At 40.1% G+C, this 20,601-nt stretch overlaps 1 protein-coding gene across 6 annotated transcripts in view; it reads left to right on the plus strand.

The window, feature by feature from the left end:
• Nucleotides 1–19,497, plus strand: part of LOC109411734 (AP-2 complex subunit alpha) — a 31,451-nt gene extending 11,954 nt beyond the window's left edge. For all 6 annotated transcript variants that reach the window (XM_019685331.4, XM_019685328.4, XM_019685330.4 and 3 more), the window contains exons 4-8: nucleotides 25–1,709; nucleotides 1,820–1,963; nucleotides 2,033–2,449; nucleotides 17,310–17,514; nucleotides 17,590–19,497. In XM_019685331.4, the coding sequence (XP_019540876.1) occupies nucleotides 25–1,709; nucleotides 1,820–1,963; nucleotides 2,033–2,449; nucleotides 17,310–17,514; nucleotides 17,590–17,667 (2,529 nt within the window). In that variant the 3' untranslated portion in view covers nucleotides 17,668–19,497. The remainder of the gene's footprint in view (nucleotides 1–24; nucleotides 1,710–1,819; nucleotides 1,964–2,032; nucleotides 2,450–17,309; nucleotides 17,515–17,589) is intronic.
• Nucleotides 19,498–20,601: the final 1,104 nt, after the last annotated feature.

The following is a 20,601-nucleotide window of genomic DNA, read 5'->3' on the forward strand; positions in this document are numbered from 1 at the left end:
AATAACTGTTTTTCTGTATTTAAGGGTTACCTGTTCATCTCGGTGTTGGTCAATACCAACAGCGACCTGATCAAGCTGATCATCCAGAGCATCAAGAACGACTTGCAGTCCCGTAATCCGATTCACGTAAATCTGGCCCTGCAGTGCATTGCCAACATCGGAAGCCGTGATATGGCCGAGGCTTTCTCGACTGAAATCCCAAAGCTGCTGGTTTCCGGCGATACGATGGACGTGGTGAAACAGTCGGCCGCTTTGTGCTTGCTGCGCTTGTATAGGACTTGTCCGGATATCATTCCGGGAGGCGAATGGACCACTAGGATCATCCATCTTTTGAACGATCAGCATATGGGTGTCGTAACGGCGGCCACGAGTTTAATCGATGCTCTGGTAAAGAAGAATCCAGACGAATATAAGGGATGCGTCAGTTTGGCCGTTTCCAGATTGTCTCGGATTGTGACCGCTTCCTACACTGACTTGCAGGATTACACGTACTATTTTGTTCCGGCTCCTTGGCTCTCGGTTAAACTGCTACGCTTGTTACAAAACTACAATCCTCCGACAGAGGATCCCGGTGTAAGAGGTCGCTTGAATGAGTGTTTGGAAACGATTCTGAACAAAGCTCAGGAACCTCCCAAGAGCAAAAAAGTCCAACATTCCAATGCAAAGAATGCAGTTCTGTTTGAAGCAATAAATCTCATTATTCACAACGACAGTGAAGCAAACCTATTGGTTCGAGCTTGCAATCAGCTGGGACAATTCCTGAGCAATCGTGAGACAAACCTACGCTACCTTGCGCTGGAATCGATGTGTCACCTGGCCACGTCCGAGTTCTCCCACGAAGCCGTCAAGAAGCACCAGGAAGTGGTCATCCTTTCGATGAAAATGGAAAAGGATGTCTCGGTGCGTCAGCAAGCGGTCGATCTCCTCTACGCCATGTGTGACCGCACAAACGCCGAGGAAATTGTTCAGGAAATGCTGAACTATCTCGAAACAGCCGACTACTCGATTCGCGAAGAGATGGTTTTGAAGGTGGCTATCCTGGCTGAAAAATATGCCACCGATTTCACGTGGTACGTGGATGTAATTCTGAATCTTATTCGAATCGCCGGAGACTACGTTTCCGAGGAAGTATGGTATCGCGTAATCCAGATTGTCATTAACCGAGAAGAAGTCCAAGGCTACGCGGCAAAAACCGTTTTTGAAGCTTTGCAAGCACCAGCATGTCACGAGAATATGGTCAAAGTGGGCGGCTACATTCTCGGCGAATTCGGAAATCTGATCGCCGGAGATTCCCGTTCCGCTCCAATGGTCCAGTTCAAGCTTCTACATTCAAAATACCATCTTTGTTCATCAATGACTCGCGCTCTGCTTCTCTCGACCTACATAAAATTCATCAACCTTTTCCCCGAGATTCGTTCCACCATCCAGGATGTCTTCAGACAGCACAGTAATCTCCGTTCGGCCGACGCCGAGCTTCAGCAAAGAGCCAGCGAATACCTTCAACTCAGTATCGTAGCATCTACGGACGTTCTGGCCACGGTTCTGGAGGAGATGCCATCCTTCCCCGAGCGGGAGAGCTCGATTCTGGCCGTACTGAAGAAGAAGAAACCCGGACGGGTTCCGGAGAATGCAGAGATCCGGGATAACAAGAGCCCGGTGCCGAATGCCCACAACAACGCTCACGCTGCTCAAACCAATCACACTGTGAGGTAAGCTTTGCATATCTATTCTTGAAAAGTCGTTTCTTAGAAATTTCTGTGAAATGATTTTTGGGGGAATGTCATTGAAATCAATTTTAACTTATTCATGTTTTTTTCAGCCTCAATTCAACGGCTAGCTCGGATCTGCTCGGATTAAGCACACCACCGGCTAATCAGTCGCAAACCGGAACACTAATTGACGTGCTCGGAGATATCTACAGTGCTACCAACGGCACCGGCAATGTGATTAACAATGCCAAAAAGTATGATCTCCTGTTGAACCTTCCTTCTGAAATGAAGCCACTAATCCCATCAAAACTCACCTCTTACAGATTCGTCTTCAAAAACAACGGCGTACTGTTCGAGAACGATCTGCTGCAAATCGGAGTCAAGAGCGAGTTCCGTCAGAACCTGGGTCGCCTTGGTCTGTACTATGGTAACAAGACGCAAACGGCGTTGCAAAATTTCGTCCCAACACTGCAGTGGTCTGCCGAGGATGCGCTGAAGCTGAACGTACAGATCAAAGCAGTGGAACCGACGTTGGAAGCCGGAGCACAAATCCAGCAACTGCTGACGGCCGAATGTATCGACAACTACAGCGAAGCGCCGTCCATCGTTATCAGCTTCCGGGTGAACGGTGGAGCACCGCAGAAGATCACCGTTCTGCTGCCATTGACCATCAACAAGTTCTTCGAGCCAACGGAGATGAATGCCGAATCGTTCTTTGCCCGGTGGAAGAATCTCGGAGGGTGAGTAGTAATCGATAAGGTTGATGGTGGGTGCCTGAAACAGAACGTTCTCTTGCCGGAAAGTTGAAAAGCATTTCTCAGTCAATTTGCACTTGACTGACAATTGTTAACACTTCAATTATCATGTGGGAACGCAACTGATGGTATTCTTCATGGCACTTATAATTTATTATACTTTGTTTGAATGTAATGCTTTAGGTCAGCATTACTCAAGTAATCGGCATTTTGCAGATTGATTTAAATTAGGGCTTGTTCATGAACTACGTAGGCTCTTAGGGAGGGAAAGGGATTGGTTTTTTTTTGTCTGTATTAACGAGATTTTTAACCCTACACTGAGGATACTGTTCGTATGCTTTTCATAGTTTGCATCTTATGAATCAGTAATTTTTATTTTTTTCATCATTTCATAGTTCTTGTATGCTTTTCATAAATTGAATAGCGAAATCCATAAGACTTGTCGTATGAAAAATCTCATAAGAAGCATCGTATGAAAATCATAAGATGTGTTATGAAACACCATTGCTAAAAAACAACAAAACCTTTTATTGGCTTCTAACCACTTCATCTTCCGAAGAGTCGATGGGCGTATGAGTAAAGCACGCACTCGCCAACCTTGACGTTCCTGGTTCGATTCCAGGTTGCGATTTTTTTTTGAATTTGTGCAAAATATTTCATAAAAGTATGTATGATAGTCATACGACATAATTTCAGATTTTATACGTTCTCGGTGTGGTTTTCATACGTGAGTGTTATGAAATTTATACAGTAACAGTATGATAATAATAGTTGGCGCTTTTAATTCAAAATCATAGTTCGTAACTATGATTTTCGCAAGAAATTCTTGTGGCAAAAAATCATAGTTGATTCGTATGATTTTCGGAGTTGCAGTATCCTCAGTGTAGGCTAGTTCATCTCGGGACCCACGTTTTACTTCCCTTCCGAAGGAAGTACCCACATTTTGTGAGTATGTCGGGAGTGGGATTCGATCCCAGGTCCTCGGCGTGATAGTCAAATATTCTAACCACCACACCAGGTCCGCTCCCCAAAGGGATTGGTGTTGTCTGGCCAAAGTCTACAGTCCTTACAAATTTCGAAAATTGTGTATGAACAAAAGTCTACGAGGGGAGAGGGTGGTCTGAGATGGTCAAAAAATAAGTCTACTTAGTTTACGAACAGCGCCTTCGACCACAAACATTTAAATGCCATCCATATAGTCCGATTCGTTTGGAAAGTTTCAACTTTTTTTAGAATCGATTCGTGCAATTTTAGTACAAAAACGATAATTGATTACGACTTTTCTCGATGTATTTTTGGGATTTTTCCGGTTTTTAGTAAGTCCGGTTATGAGATCAAAAACAGATTTTAAAAGTTATTCAAATACCAAAAATAATTTCGATTATGTAGTGTTAGTGTATGCATCAAGAAAATCGACAATAACTTTCGTTATAGGAATTACTTTGGAAATACCTACCTTGAAATTCATCCCAAGTTTTTTTTTTTTTACAAGATTCCTTCCGTATGTTTGCACGCCATTTGTCTCGGTATTCCTTTTTTAAATTTCTTCCAAAGATTCTTTCGCTTTCCTATCAGCATTTTTCCAAGATTCGAACATTTTTTTCCCGTATTCTGCCTTGAGAATCTTCCAGGAATTCAGATCGATTTCTTCTGAAGTTTTTAAAGGGGATCATACAGAATTTCTTTCTAGAAGGTTTTCCAATATGCAAATATACTATATTAACAATATAGGTCACTTCGCGTTTTCACATACAACGCCATGGAGACACCGTTGGCGAATGATTACAGCACCACCTGTTGTCAGAAAAAATGAATAATTGTATTTTGATCAATTTTAGTTTACCGTGCCATGCGACATTTCTCGAAAAAGATGTTAGGGGTGTCAAAGTTTATTGTTCCTAAATAATCGATTAATAAATAATCGATTTCCAATATACGCAAACAAAATAATATTTCACATGACATCTACGAATACATCTAAAGAAGAATTTGAATGCTCGCTTATTGTAACGTTTAACATCAATATTTTAATTTTAAACCCTCAAAATTATCTTAAATTTTGCCCTGGTGGTTGCTATTTTTCTTTGACAATGGCTTTTAATATCATCATTGTGATGCCCACGCTAACAAACATCGGATTGAATAACTTACAAAAAATCCGGAAGATCTCCAACCAGAGGCATATCAAGAGCTGCTCAATTTGGCATCATTTGGAAGAGAACTTACTTCTCTGTACAGAAATGGCTCGTTTGTATTTCTATGGACAGAACTCGATAAAAAGTGAGAAAAGTTCACTTTACCTATGCTTCGTTTTGACGAATTTGTACTTTTGTCAGGGCCCTCCGCATCTGGTGGCAGGAATGAGAATCCTATGAAAAGAGTGACTCCGCCAAACAGTGCTATGGCGTAGTACAGTAAGGACCCGATTTTGTCAGCCCCATTTTATGACAAACTTTTTTCTCTCATTGTCTTACGGTGAAACTTTGAACAATTAATTTATGTTTATCATCAAACTACAGCTTCAACGCAGAACATAGAGGAATGAAATGTTTGAAAAACTGTTCAAGTTTTAAAGGAGAGCAAAAAATGTGTTCTAAAAGGGGCTGACAAAATCGTGTCACTTATATATAGGCAAAGTGCACTTTTTTCAGATTTTTCTTATCGAATCCCGCATCGTAGAGAATCAAACGAGCACTTTTTGGATAGAAAATTCAATTCTCTTTCAGATGCGCTTAGACCCAGTAGATACTTAAATTGAGGAGCAATTGCTTTGCCTTCGGCAGGCAATCTTCCGGATTTTTTGTTCGCTGGCCAATCCGATGTCTGTCGGCGTGGACATTGAGAATGATGATATTTGAGGCCATTGCAAATGGAAAATAGTCACTTATAGAGCGGAATATAAGTCATTTTGAAGACAAAAAAAATAACTTTTGTTGTAAACAAACGATTTTCACCTTATTTCACCGAACGCCTCTACTACTGAGGGACATTCAAATTCGTCTTTATAACGCCAGAAAATGTTGAAGAAGAGAGAATAAAACGAGGAATGAAATTTGTTTTGATTTGAGAAGTTCAAAGAATCGATTATTGTTTAATCGATTATTTGAGAAGAAATGGGCATCCCCACCATGCAATGACAGCTCGACAGAATAAACGTCATTCGGATAGCGCATGCATTTAGTGTGTAGTAGTACCTCTTCTGCCGCTTGGTGGCGACACATTCACTAAAAAGGTGTCGCCAAAAATTCGTAAGAGTGACCTATATTGTTAATATAGTATATTTGCAATATGGCTCCGCGGGTTTTTTTTTCAGAATTTATCCCGAGATCTCCATAAGATTTTCTCTCAAGATATACCGCAGAATTTCTGTTAGAGCTTCCCTTGGGATTCCTCTTGAAGATTTTCCGTGATTCCTTCCAGTGTTCCTCTTGATATAACTTCAGGAGAATTTCCCGGGATTCATCCAGTGTTGCTCCCAGGGGATTTAGTAGGAATCACGGAAAGAACTCCCGTGGGAATCTCTAGGATTTCTACAAATATACTATATTAACAATATAGGTCACTCTTACGAATTTTTGGCGACACCTTTTTAGTGAATGTGTCGCCACCAAGCGGCAGAAGAGGTACTACTACACACTAAATGCATGCGCTATCCGAATGACGTTTATTCTGTCGAGCTGTCATTGCATGGTGGGGATGCCCATTTCTTCTCAAATAATCGATTAAACAATAATCGATTCTTTGAACTTCTCAAATCAAAACAAATTTCATTCCTCGTTTTATTCTCTCTTCTTCAACATTTTCTGGCGTTATAAAGACGAATTTGAATGTCCCTCAGTAGTAGAGGCGTTCGGTGAAATAAGGTGAAAATCGTTTGTTTACAACAAAAGTTAATTTTTTTGTCTTCAAAATGACTTATATTCCGCTCTATAAGTGACTATTTTCCATTTGCAATGGCCTCAAATATCATCATTCTCAATGTCCACGCCGACAGACATCGGATTGGCCAGCGAACAAAAAATCCGGAAGATTGCCTGCCGAAGGCAAAGCAATTGCTCCTCAATTTAAGTATCTACTGGGTCTAAGCGCATCTGAAAGAGAATTGAATTTTCTATCCAAAAAGTGCTCGTTTGATTCTCTACGATGCGGGATTCGATAAGAAAAATCTGAAAAAAGTGCACTTTGCCTATATATAAGTGACACGATTTTGTCAGCCCCTTTTAGAACACATTTTTTGCTCTCCTTTAAAACTTGAACAGTTTTTCAAACATTTCATTCCTCTATGTTCTGCGTTGAAGCTGTAGTTTGATGATAAACATAAATTAATTGTTCAAAGTTTCACCGTAAGACAATGAGAGAAAAAAGTTTGTCATAAAATGGGGCTGACAAAATCGGGTCCTTACTGTACTACGCCATAGCACTGTTTGGCGGAGTCACTCTTTTCATAGGATTCTCATTCCTGCCACCAGATGCGGAGGGCCCTGACAAAAGTACAAATTCGTCAAAACGAAGCATAGGTAAAGTGAACTTTTCTCACTTTTTATCGAGTTCTGTCCATAGAAATACAAACGAGCCATTTCTGTACAGAGAAGTAAGTTCTCTTCCAAATGATGCCAAATTGAGCAGCTCTTGATATGCCTCTGGTTGGAGATCTTCCGGATTTTTTGTAAGTTATTCAATCCGATGTTTGTTAGCGTGGGCATCACAATGATGATATTAAAAGCCATTGTCAAAGAAAAATAGCAACCACCAGGGCAAAATTTAAGATAATTTTGAGGGTTTAAAATTAAAATATTGATGTTAAACGTTACAATAAGCGAGCATTCAAATTCTTCTTTAGATGTATTCGTAGATGTCATGTGAAATATTATTTTGTTTGCGTATATTGGAAATCGATTATTTATTAATCGATTATTTAGGAACAATAAACTTTGACACCCCTAACATCTTTTTCGAGAAATGTCGCATGGCACGGTAAACTAAAATTGATCAAAATACTGTAAGCTTTTAGAGAAAAATATTTTGAGTCACCCTATCGAATATGGGCTACCCTATAACCGAACTAGATGTGCAGGATTCGACTTGAGAGTGTATGAATAGACTGTCAGTTCAAGTTAGACGCTGATCGGGATAAGGTCAATAAAAACGATCTTTTGTGAAGAAACTGCGTTTCCTTTCCGCCTACCCGGACTCCCGCCTACAGTTTCAGAAGTGGGATATCACCGGCGGTGAAAAGTTAGTTTCGGTGACGGTAACTCCGACGTTCTGGGAGGACGACGATATTCCGAGACTTTCAACATGATGCCGGTGACCAGGAGCCAGACAGCCAAACAAGTGCGAGGAGGCGACATTGAAGAAGAAGATACGACGTTTTTCGACGTGAAATCAGTGCCGGAGGACGATAAACCAGCGACGGCGGTGAAGCGAGAACAAAATGTGTGTGTGCAACAAGTGACGCAAACCCATACTTTTGCACCGCATCCGCACGACCTTGGAAGGCTGATTCCAGAATTTTCGGAAGGAAATGGTGTTACGAAATGGTTGCGGAGAATCGATCATTTTCGAATCCTGTATGGATGGACGGAGCAGATGTGCCTACTATATGGAACGACTCGGCTCAGCGGGGCGGCAGCCAGCTGGTACCGGCGATACGAGGAAAAAATATTCAACTGGGCGCAATTCAAGCAGCGGCTGATAGTAGCGTTCCCGGAGACTTTCGACGAGGCGGACATCCATCGGCAGCTCGAAGAGATGAAGAAGGAAAAGGATGAATCATACGAGTCGTTCGTCTATCGCGTGGATGCTCTAGCGCAACAGGGAGATTTCAGTACATCAGCTACACTCAAATACATCATCAAGGGGCTTCGAAACGACCCGGTTTACCCGAGTCTGTTGGCGAGGCAATATACTTCGACACTCGACTTGCTGCAACATACCAAGTGGATTTCATCGAATCTAAACATGATTTCTTCTCGAAATTCATCAGCTCCACTACGGATTGTCAAAACAACATCGGTGACGGGATCAGGAGCGAGTTCACCTGGCAGTGAAACAATCTGTTTCAACTGTCGTGAAACGGGGCACAGATCGATTGATTGTCCCAAGCCACAGCGCCGTGAACGATGCAGCAAGTGCATGAAGGTGGGACACACAGCGGAAAAGTGCACGGTGGTGGCGAACTCATCAAAACAGCTCGAGGCGAACCAGATTCCATCCAGAACTGTTGGACGCCACTCCGTCAACGCAGTTTTTGGTGGCGATGAAGATGTTCTCGAGATGGATGGATCTTCTTCGGTCGAAGTGGACGTGGAAGCAGCCGGCGAACGTTTCCGAACCATGGCGCTGGTGGACACAGGTAGCTATGTGAATCTAATAAAACGAAAATTGTTGTCGTCCACTATCACACTAGGAGGAAATGTTCAGGATGTTGTAGGTATAAACGATTCAAAAGTTGCAGTACTAGGCGAGTTAGGTACAATCTTACGCATAAGGAACAGAAAAATGACTGCAAGATTTCTAGTTGTTGTTGACGACACGATGCAGGTGGATATGATTTTAGGTAGGAGCTTTCTGAGAGACAATCGCATTCAGTATTTGCACTTTCCTCTTGGTGATACGCACGGTAAGCATGACTGGTCCATGTTCGGAGGCTTTGTTGAATCGTACCTAGTAGACAGTAGTGGTATGGGTCTTGATGTAGGGGACACTGGCGAGACTCGAAATGTGTCGATCAGGCTGGAGGAATTATTGCTAAATAGTTATTTCAATAGATCTCGTCCTGACAAACCTTTGATAAGGTATCAGGCTGAGATCCGGTTGAAGGAGGATAAGATATTTACTGCGACTCCACAGCGACTCAGTGTTTGGGAGAAGCGTGAACTTGACAAGTTGGTTGGTGGGTTATTGGAACAAGGGATAATCCGAGAAAGTGAATCGCCGTACACTTCAAGGGTAGTGTTGACCAGGAAGAAGAACAACTCTTTCCGAATGTGCGTGAATTACCGACCATTGAATCGAATCGTGGAACGAAACCATTTTCCGATGCCGATCATCGAAGACCAAATTATGCGGCTGCAAGGGAAGCGATATTTCACATCGTTGGATTTGAAGAATGGATTCTACCATGTTGAATTGACAGAGGATAGTAAGAAGTATACTTCGTTCGTTACAGACAGTGGTCAGTACGAATTCAATCGTCTTCCGTTCGGATATGCAAACTCCCCCGCGCTTTTTGTAAAGTTTATTACTAAAGTTTTGGACCCTTTCATTCGCGATGGTAGTGTTATTGTGTTTATCGACGATATGTTGATTGCATCTGAAAGTATCGATGAACACTTTCAAACTCTACAAAGAGTTTTGGAAACTCTTTCCGATAACCATTTAGACTTGCAGCTTTCTAAATGCCAATTTGTCAAAACAAAGGTTGAACACTTGGGGTATGACGTTCAGTTCAACCAAATCCAACCAGGCAACAGGCATATCCAGTCCATACGCGATTTTCCTATTCCTAGCAGTCGAAAAAGCCTTCAGCGATTTCTAGGACTGGTAAACTATTTCAGGAAGTTCGTAAAAGGCTTCAATGTTCACGCGGGCAAGTTGTATGAGCTGCTCAAAGAGGAAAATTATTTCATTATGACTGCTGAACATATCCAAGCTGTGGAAAACTTGAAGAACGCGTTAATATCTAAACCGGTTCTACGAATTTATTCACCAACTGCGGAAACAGAGCTCCACACGGATGCATGTTCGTCGGGTTTCGGGGGTGTCCTTCTCCAGCGGCAAGCGGATGATGGTCTCATGCATCCGGTGATGTACCACAGTAGAAAAACTTCCCCTACGGAATCGAAGCTACATAGCTTCGAATTGGAGACGCTCGCCATCGTGTATTGTCTGCAACGTTTCCGAACTTACCTTTTTGGTTTGCGGTTCAAGATAGTAACAGACTGTAATTCGTTGAAGCACACCTTGGAGAAACGCGAAGTAAATTCAAAAATTGCGCGGTGGTCGATGTTCTTGGAACAGTTCGATTTTGAAATAGTTCACCGCCCGGGAACTAGAATGCAACATGCGGACGCTCTTTCGAGAGCCAACATTTACTTGATTGAGGAGGAAGACAGACAAAACAATTCACCATTGTTTGAGGATGCACTATATGTGGCCCAGTTGCGAGATCCAGAGATTGCCAAGCTGAAGGATGCTGTTATCGCCGGTTCGATGAAGGATTACGAAATTCGTGACGCTATCTTGTACAAGGTGGTAGGTCGTAATTCATTGTTGTATGTGCCAGTTCAAATGGTCCCATCAGTGATTAACAAATTTCATAATGAAATGGGACATTTTGGCGTAGATAAGGTTTGTGGGTTGGTAAGAAGGACCTACTGGTTTCCTCGAATGCGGGAGCAGGTGCAGGACCATGTCAAGTCATGTGTCACGTGCATAGCCTATAATCCTCGGAATAAACGTTATGACGGGGTTCTCAATAATGTCGACAAACCAGAAGTACCTTTTGAAGTTCTCCACATAGATCATCTCGGTCCACTCGAAAAAAGTAGAGGGAAAAATGAGTACGTGCTAGCAGTGGTTGATGCCTGTACAAAATTTATCAAGCTGTACCCTACTAAAACAACAAAGACAACGGAAGTGATGAAGAGTCTGCGAAACTATTTCCACGCTTATTCGGCACCTAAGATTATGATTTCCGACCGAGGAACTGCCTTTACCTCCAATGCTTTTGAGAACTTTGCTAAAGATCACGGTGTAAGACACATCAAGATAGCGTCTGCTTGTCCGAAAGCTAATGGACAGGTGGAGCGGTACAATAAAACTATGATGCCATTAATCAGTAAATTGGTAGAGGAAACAGGACGTAACTGGGACGCTGTTCTCACCGATGCAGAGTTTCTCCTCAACAACACGGTAAACCGTTCAACTGGAACTACAGCATCGATGTTACTTTTCGGAACAGAGCAGCGAAGACGTGTGGATAACGACCTGACTCAGTATTTGCAGGATATAAATCAAGCAGAAGTACGAGATTTGCGTGGGCTTCGCGAGGACGCGATGAAGAATAACAAGCGGCAGCAGCAGTACAATAAACAAGTTTACGATAAGCACTGCTCTAGGAATACATACTACAAGAAGGGTGATTTGGTGATGTTAAGAAGAGTCGGGGTAGTAGGAGAGCGAAACAAGCTGAAGCCGAAGTATCGTGGGCCATATGAGGTGAAAAAGGTTCTGGACAATAATCGCTATGTGGTGGGTGATCTAGATGAGTTCCAAGTGTCAGGTTTGCGGTTTGAGGGAATATATGATCCAATGAATATGCGTCTTTACCAGAGGGGTGCGAAAAATGATTCCTTTGAAAGTGAATGTGATGAAATAGCCACGGAAGATGATAATAGGAAAGATGAGAATGATGAAGTAGAATATCAGGATGTAGAATATTTAGAAGAGAATCAGGGGTCAGAAACAGAATATGAAGACGTAGAATATTTGGAGGATGAAAGTTATTTGTGATTTGTTTTCCAGATGAATGAGGGTCAACTTGAAGTACAGGATGGCCGAGCTGTAAGCTTTTAGAGAAAAATATTTTGAGTCACCCTATCGAATATGGGCTACCCTATAACCGAACTAGATGTGCAGGATTCGACTTGAGAGTGTATGAATAGACTGTCAGTTCAAGTTAGACGCTGATCGGGATAAGGTCAATAAAAACGATCTTTTGTGAAGAAACTGCGTTTCCTTTCCGCCTACCCGGACTCCCGCCTACAATACAATTATTCATTTTTTCTGACAACAGGTGGTGCTGTAATCATTCGCCAACGGTGTCTCCATGGCGTTGTATGTGAAAACGCGAAGTGACCTATATTGTTAATATAGTATATTTGATTTCTACTAAGGCTCCTCTAAGAGATATGAGAAATTTTCACTAATTTTCTGCATAAATTCGTTCCGGATTTCTATCGAAGTTTCTCCTGTGATTTCTTCAAGAAATGTCCGATAGTTTTCTTCTAGATTTTCTCCTTAGATTCTAAGTACAGAAGTGTCATCTAGTATATTTCTCAAACATTCTCACGGGATTTCTTTTGAAGTTTCACCTGAGATTTCTCTCGAAATTCCTCCTGGGAGTTCTCTCAGAAGATTCTTTCCGGTGTTGATCCTGAGATGCCTCTCAGAGTTTTTTTCAGAATTTATACTGGACTTTCTTCTAAGATTTTTTGGAGAGTATTTTGAAATTCCTGTAGGAGCTATTGCTGGTTTTTATCCGGAGTTCTTTCATGATGTTTTTAAGGACTTTCCTTGTAGTTGATTACCGAATTTCTTGCAGTGATCCATCTGAGATTATTTTTTAACATATTCTATCGGGGGGATTAATCCCAGAGTTCTTCCCGGATTCTCTAACAAAAATTATCCCGAGAATTTTGACATTTCTACAATATTTGTTACCGGAGCTCTTGCAATTTTTTTTTTCAAATAGTTTTTTTTCGGAATGTCTCCTGGGACAACTTACGGTATTTCTTGTAAGAAATTCCCGTAGAAATATTTGGAGAAATCTCAAGAGGAATTTTAAAAGAAAACCTGGGAAAAACTGGGACATCTCGGGAAAAAATGTTCTGGGAGTAATCCCAAGAAGAAATATTAGGGAATCTAAGGTAGAACTCCAAAAATTTCTAAGATAAATCCCTGGAGAAACTACGTGCGAAATTCCGCAAGGAAATCCTCCAAAAATATCTGAAAACTACCTCTGGAAGAAATCACTGAAAGATCTTCTGCGAAAATCCCGAGAGAAACTATTGGAAAACTATCCCGAAACTATTAGAAAAAAGTCCGGAAGCAATTTGGAATTATTTTGAAAAGATCTCCTGGAGGAATCCAACGAGAAACTCTGGAACATACTCAATACCCAGTAGCAGAGACCTCGTGAAAACCGTCGAAAAATTTGAAATCGTGAAAAATCTCGGAAGAAAGTATTTATGGAAGCTTTACGTATTTGCTCCTCTGGATATACTGGATCTGAAGAAATCCAGAAAAGAAAAACATTTAATAATTTCAAAAATCTGCTAGAAACAGGGAATGAATTAAAAGGAAGGGTTCCGGAAGAATTCGAAGGCAGAATTGGCGATAGAAGGTAGAGGTTACGTCGTGAAAATGAGAAATTTCAATGTATGGAATTTAACGGTCATATGGTCTGTGGAAATACTGATTGAACTGCTGAATGTTTTTTGAGCATGAGCATGAGCATTGATGACCATACACTTCGTAGTTGCTACTCCGTGATTGACCAGTGCTAGCGGAATTGCACAGAGAACCAACAGATGAGGCTTGGGATTAGCACAAGATCCTCAACGCGTACCCGAGAGCTCTAACTTTAATGGGTCAATAACTATGACGGCCACGTCCTTACGGTCAACCAGGGAGGGGAAGTAATGTTAGTTTGACAACCGTTGTCCTCCACAGTTGTCAAGGAAGGAGTTTTTGTTAGTAGGGAGGGATGGATAGTTGCATAGATCACGATTCCCTTTGGTAAGCGATGTGATCCATGTAACTGTGAACATAAACAATACACATATACAATCAATTGTGTCACCTGACAATTTAGAAGACTGGTGAGACCCTGAAGATTCAGAATAGAAATTTGAAAATTGTCTTGTGTAACGAGAGATCTTGCGTCACCTCGCAATTACGAAGACTGGTGAATCATTATATAATGTTACTTGCTTTTATTACCATGAGATCAATAAATTTAACCAAACCAAAACTATATGCTGACATTGATAAACTCATACCGTAAAAACTGAAGGAAAATTACTGAAACATAATTCAGGAACAAAATACTGTGGCCAGCACCTCAAAGTGATGAACTGTACAAATGTATTGGTCAATTTTATGAAAAGCGCTAGATAATTCAAATCGATGTGAAAACAGTTAATATATACTAATTATAAGTACCGTCAGTGTACCAGTAGCCGCTCATGACCCAATAGCCGCTCACTATCGTAAAAATCAAGGTTACACGTATAAATACACTTTTATTGGCGCGTATATTAATGGACAACATAAATAAGATGTAAACAAAGCCATTTTATGTAATATTTACTGAATAACATAAATTTTAAAAGCAAAACTTTGAAAATTTTTGAGTGGCTATTGGGCCCAAAAAAGCAGTCGGTAATTTCATGTGTTCCAGTAACCGCTCACGCAAAAACCTACGTGAAAATTATAAAATCTGTCGGTTTTAGTACACAGCATATTCATTCACTGTTGTACACTTACATTGAACAGAAAAAAAAATAATTGCAAAAAAACAAAGTTGCAAAAACAATGCACTTCTTCGGAAAAGTCTACTTAAAGGATGTTATAAATTTGTTCGTGAGTGGAATTAGGACCACTTTGGTCCTACACCAATTGCAATAAAATCATAATTTCATGAGAAGTTTTGCATCTATCTTGATTTGTATCTGATTGTACTTAGGTTGAACTAACTTGAAATGCGAAAACATTTCAAATTGACTTAACAACCTTTTAATACTTAGCGTTTTTCTGCGAAACTGGCCTTAGATGAGCGGAATCTGGTACACTGATGGTACAATCCTCACCGTTCCAATACTAATTCAATCAAACAGAAACCAAGTTGATACTCATAGTGACGAATCGAACAATTTAGGTGAAAAAATGTTATATAATTATAATAATATAATATTATAATGAACAGCAACAGAAAAAGTATAGACTTGTAGATCAATAGGATAAATCCAAACATGAATGTTTAAGGTGAAATGGGAGCGCGTCCAGGTGCATTTTTTACTCGCGTTTTTGAGAGCACTGATCTCGTCAACCACAAAATGCCCGAAAACTAAAATGCTACTCAATGTTTACCGCGAGTGAGCAAGGCTACTCATTGCTTTTTCAGTTCTGTTTGTTGCTTGGATGACGAGATCCGTGCTTTCGGTATTTGCAAGGCAGCCATTGTGACGGCCATCTTTGGATTCGCTCATATATGTCCTTAACAATGATATGGAACGAGCTCGCCTATTACGATCCATCTCTAAGTTCACCGCAAAACATGCAATTACTCCAGTCCTCATGATGATCCTTCGATGTCATGGAAGTATCTGCACGACCGAGCATCACAATCGGAACTCAATTCCACTTTCACTTTGCTGTACGGGTCGATACACTACCAAGCAGCATTCTTCGCTGCTGACGACAAAATGGAACTGAATTCTCGATTGAACTCCTGAATGTTTTTTTTTAGAGTATGACATTCAACATTGTAGGTGAAAATGTCAAAGCATTTTCACCTTTTTCACCTTTTTCTTGCAAAAAATCTGGAAAAAAAATAGAATATTTATCAAACGATTTTGTATTATTTTGTATTATATACTTTCAAACTTTTGTTACCGTAGCTGTATCGCAGATTAAATGAATATTCGAATGAATGTTTATATGTAGTTGTCAAGTATTCGCCAAATCCAAATTCGTCATCAAAAGTTGTATAACTATTGAAATTTATGTATAAAATTGTACTTTTCCGGAAGTAATCACTTATTTAGTATGACAATTGCATACTTTCAGGCGTTATCCTTCGATTTATTTATCTTTAAACTCAATTAATAAAAAAAAAATATTGAAGTTGTAAAAGTTTTGCATTGCCTTTTGCATTCTGGGGTGGTTAATTCAGGTAGAAACAATATTTTTAGGACTTACAAAGGCTTTTCACTAACTGATCAATTTCATCCCGAAAGTAAATTATTTTTTTGTTTTTTAATTTCAAATGATATTTATTACAATAAAATGATTTGCAGTAAAAGTTTCAACCTCGTTGACTGATGCACTCCCTGGCCGTACTTGTTTTAAAGCATTGAGTTTGAGCATATCGATAACAATTCAAAATTTAAACGCTAAAAACTGTGAAAAGTGATCAATCACGGTAATGTGAGTTACTGAATTCATCTTAGCTTGATTATGATTTCATAAGGTCATTATATGATTTCTAACGGCTGAATTATTATAAAGTGCAACAGCCAAATTCAAGAAAATATGTAGTGCTAAGCATGAAATTAGATTCTAGGAGTTGATGCAATGCACGTGTAATTCGACTCTAGAACGATTGCTTGATTCATGAACTGATCCATTTTTCGGAATTATGCCAAAACACATAACAAGTAACTATAGTACTTACGAATGAACAGCATTTATCATCTTGTACCGACTTTTCGAACCCTCTTAGCAGAATACCCTCTTCGAATGAGTGTAATCAGTTTCGTACTTTTTAATTCCGCCCTATGTTGTTATCCACTGGATAACTGGATATACTGACACTGAGGAAGACTACAAGTGGTAGTCGAAATACGCGTATCTGTCAAAGGATAAGCAACATAGGGCGGAATTAAAAGGTTCGAAGCTGATTACACTCATTTGAAGCATTTATCAATTTCAATAACAACAATAAGTTGATTTTCATAAAACATTAAATTAAACTGATTTAAAAATGTTTGTCAAAAAACGGTTTATCATATCAAAGAGTTCTTTAGGGCCTGTCCATAAACTACGTAGACTCTTATGGGGGGAGGGGGTTTGGCCAAAGTCTACGCTCTACACAAATTTTGAGAATTTTGTATGAACAAAAGGAGGGGGGAGGAGGGGGTCTAAGATGGTAAGATGGAGAAAAATGAGTCTACGTAGTTTATGGACTAACGTAAAAATTGATTGACTGTAGGTAGCTGTTAGAATTTCGTCGAGAGCAACATGTGGCACGCAGTCTGTAGTTAAGCAACCACTACAGCTCTAAACAGTACCTCCATCTAACATTTATGAATCAATCTTTTCACAACCTGCGGAACAGCGAGCAACAACGAGCGCAACGAGTCTTCAAAGCCCAGCAACCGTTGGATCTACCCGGCGCCCGTAACAAACTAATGGGCTTCGGAATGCAATTGCTGGAAGGCGTCGATCCCAATCCGGACAACATGGTTTGCGCGGGAATTATCCACACGCAGGCCCACAAGGTGGGCTGCCTACTGCGCCTGGAGCCGAACAAGCAAGCACAGGTTAGTCGCTGTTGAAAAGGGAAATTTCATCTTCCGAGTGTCGTAATTTCTTTCCTTTCTTTTATTTCGTTACAGATGTTCCGTCTGACGATTCGCTCCAGTTTAGAGAACGTCACGCAGGAAATGTGCAATCTGCTGGTAGACCAATTTTAAGCGCGTAAGAGAGAAACGCTCGACGCGTTTCTGATTCCTTTCGATGTAAATTATGCTGGTATGTAGTGATGTTGATTAATATTAGTAGGAAACACTGACGTGGTTTTCGTTCTTCGCCATACGGAAGAAAGTCATGTGTGAGCATACGATACATACCACACAGAAGCAACAATAATGAGAATAATATTGATATAGATTGTGCTGAATCGCAGGCTTATTATGGTGAGAAACATTTTCGAATCGTGGAGCGAGGATGGGTGCAACATGAGACACTGTTTCAGTTGAATAAATTACTAATGCCTAATTCGAGAAAAGCTTTTGCTAAAACAATCTGTTCGGAGAAATGTAATAACATAACAATATAGCAATCAATATGCAACCAAATCTAGCTGATCGACATCCGTTCGGTGTCGGTGCACAGTGTAAGGCAGTTCGCTTCAAACGTGTTTACTTCGAGCGATAACGATTTATCAAGTTTCGCGCATTCTCGCTCCATCGTTTGCCTGCTACAGTGTATCAAAGAATTAGGCTGAACGTGTATTACAAATGAGTAAGCAAAAGATAATGTAAACCCTATAATAACGATTATGATTCCTTTGTTGAAATTTATTATAGAGAAAGTATTTTGGACTACCGAAGACAAGTTGATTTAGTTTTATCTTTACCCAAAATTTACAATCTAAAAATCTCATTTACTGCATAGACATACTACAAAACGGCAGACATTAGGGAACTACCTAACTAGAGGACAATTAGATTACTAGTAGTAAAACGAGTAGATATTGTGAAACTGAGACACAAGGATCAAAGATATTTGCGGAACGTTGAAACACGCAAAAGATTTCATCGTGAATCAAGGCTGACATTTGCAGTAAATAAATGGAACACAGAAATCATCACACATACGCACCGTTGTACATGTATTGTTTGCGCGTTTCATATGTCGTTCTGAATTTGGGAAACCCAGAAAATTATTGCACAAAGCATGATCATCATTGGTGCAATATAATAGACATGTTTGTTTAGAAATTGGGAGCAAAATGCAAACTGCTGCAATCCTAATGCCCCAAACTGTGGCCGACACTCGAAATCGTAATCGCATAGGTCCATTATTATCAGTGGTACCACCAACCACCTTCCGTAGCCAGTTTGTTAACGAATTCGTACCTATGCCTTCGTACTGCTTGTAACTTTAGTGACATAAGTTTGCGTTTTTTAATGTTGTATTCCACACACTTTTATAATTCATGTATGAATGCATCGTTACTAATATATTACGTTATACTATTTGTATATCATGATCAAGACAAGCGAAAACAAACCTAAAGGAACAATGAAAAATACAGAGCAACTCATAATAGTATATGTAAAATGTTCGCTGAGCTCTTTCTTTCAACCAAAACAAATCGATTCCAACATCTATTCACACTGTCCATACAACTATTAGGGGACGATAATGAGATACATAGAAAATACACATACAAAACGCAAATAACAATTCCCCAGTCCTCTTGATATGGTGTAACGACAGACAAACAAGCAGAATTTACTACGTATTCAATATTCTCTATTGGTTAAAAGAATAACCTACTGTTTACAAAACAAAGAACACACAAAAACAAAACAAAACCAACTCGAAACTACAGGAGAAACAAGCAAAATTGCAAGGCCGACAGTTTTGGAGGATCGATCGGGAAACATATAAATTAAAAAGCGTCTCAGCGGATGATGCAAAAAATAAATACCCTAAACTTATATTTAAAACCATATTAAGATAAAAAAAAATACAGATGAGGAAAATATACAAAGGTTATTGAAAATTACAATGCACACTGTTGAATATTTTTTATTTGAGAAAAGCCAGCCTGAAGTAGAAAGTTTTTGGGAATTCATGATCTTCTTTTTTTATTTATGGCTCGACGTCCCCACTGGGACTTGGCCTGCTTTGCTTCAACTTAGTGTTCTTTGAGCACTTCCACAGTTATTAATTGAAGGGCTTTCTTTGCCTGCCATTGCATGAATTAGTACATTGTGAGCCGAGTACAATAATACATAATGAGGAAACAAACCATCATCTTTTTACCAGAAAATTAAAAGCAGTTTTTTCGCTGAAATCACAACCAATGGCAATGAAAATTTATCACTGTCCTCTACTCAGCATCTGGATTGCAGTGAAATAATTTTCATTGATGGTTTTTGGATTTCTAGCAAGAAAACTGCTTTTGAATAATTGATGATTGCTGATGATTGAATGATGGTTATTTGAGCCTTATGCCCAGGGAGTCGGTAAAGTTTTCCCGACCGGAACGGGAATGGAAACCGCCGTCTCTAGATTGGCGATCCATAGCCTTAACCACTAGGCTTATTGGAGACCCCATGATCATGGTCAATGATAAAGCTCGAACAAGCAATCAAGACTTGAAAAAGTCATTCTCATATATGAGTAAAAACTCTTTCCACTACTCCAATGGTGCACACTAAGATTCAGATGTTCCAGCTCAGTAATTTTTTCACTGAGTTCACTATTTTTTCCATCTTTTTACTGAGTTTTCTGTTGAGAAACAATTAATCATAGTATGCATTGCCCTAGCCTTAACAAACGTATGTCATCCATCCTAGAACTTAATAAATAATTCATTCTGTTATCAACCTTGAACCACTGCAGATGTTTCACTAATAGCTCTGCTAATAGGTTTTGGACCCAGATCATTTCAAGTCATTTTTCGTTCCGGCAGCAGTACGTAAGCGATTGTCAAGATGGGAGATGAAGAAAAATTTCTGCGAATCAAGCCTTTCGATGGTACGAACTTCAACAACTGGCGGTTCAGACTTCTGGCGTTTCTGGAGCAGTTAGAGGTTGTACACTGTATCGAGAAGGAAGCTTTCGAGGAAGATTTCTGGGAGGTCCTAGAGACAGATTCGGCTGCGGTCAAG

This window comes from Aedes albopictus, chromosome 2 (assembly GCF_035046485.1).
Source record: "Aedes albopictus strain Foshan chromosome 2, AalbF5, whole genome shotgun sequence".
NCBI classification, from domain to species: Eukaryota; Metazoa; Arthropoda; class Insecta; order Diptera; family Culicidae; genus Aedes; species Aedes albopictus.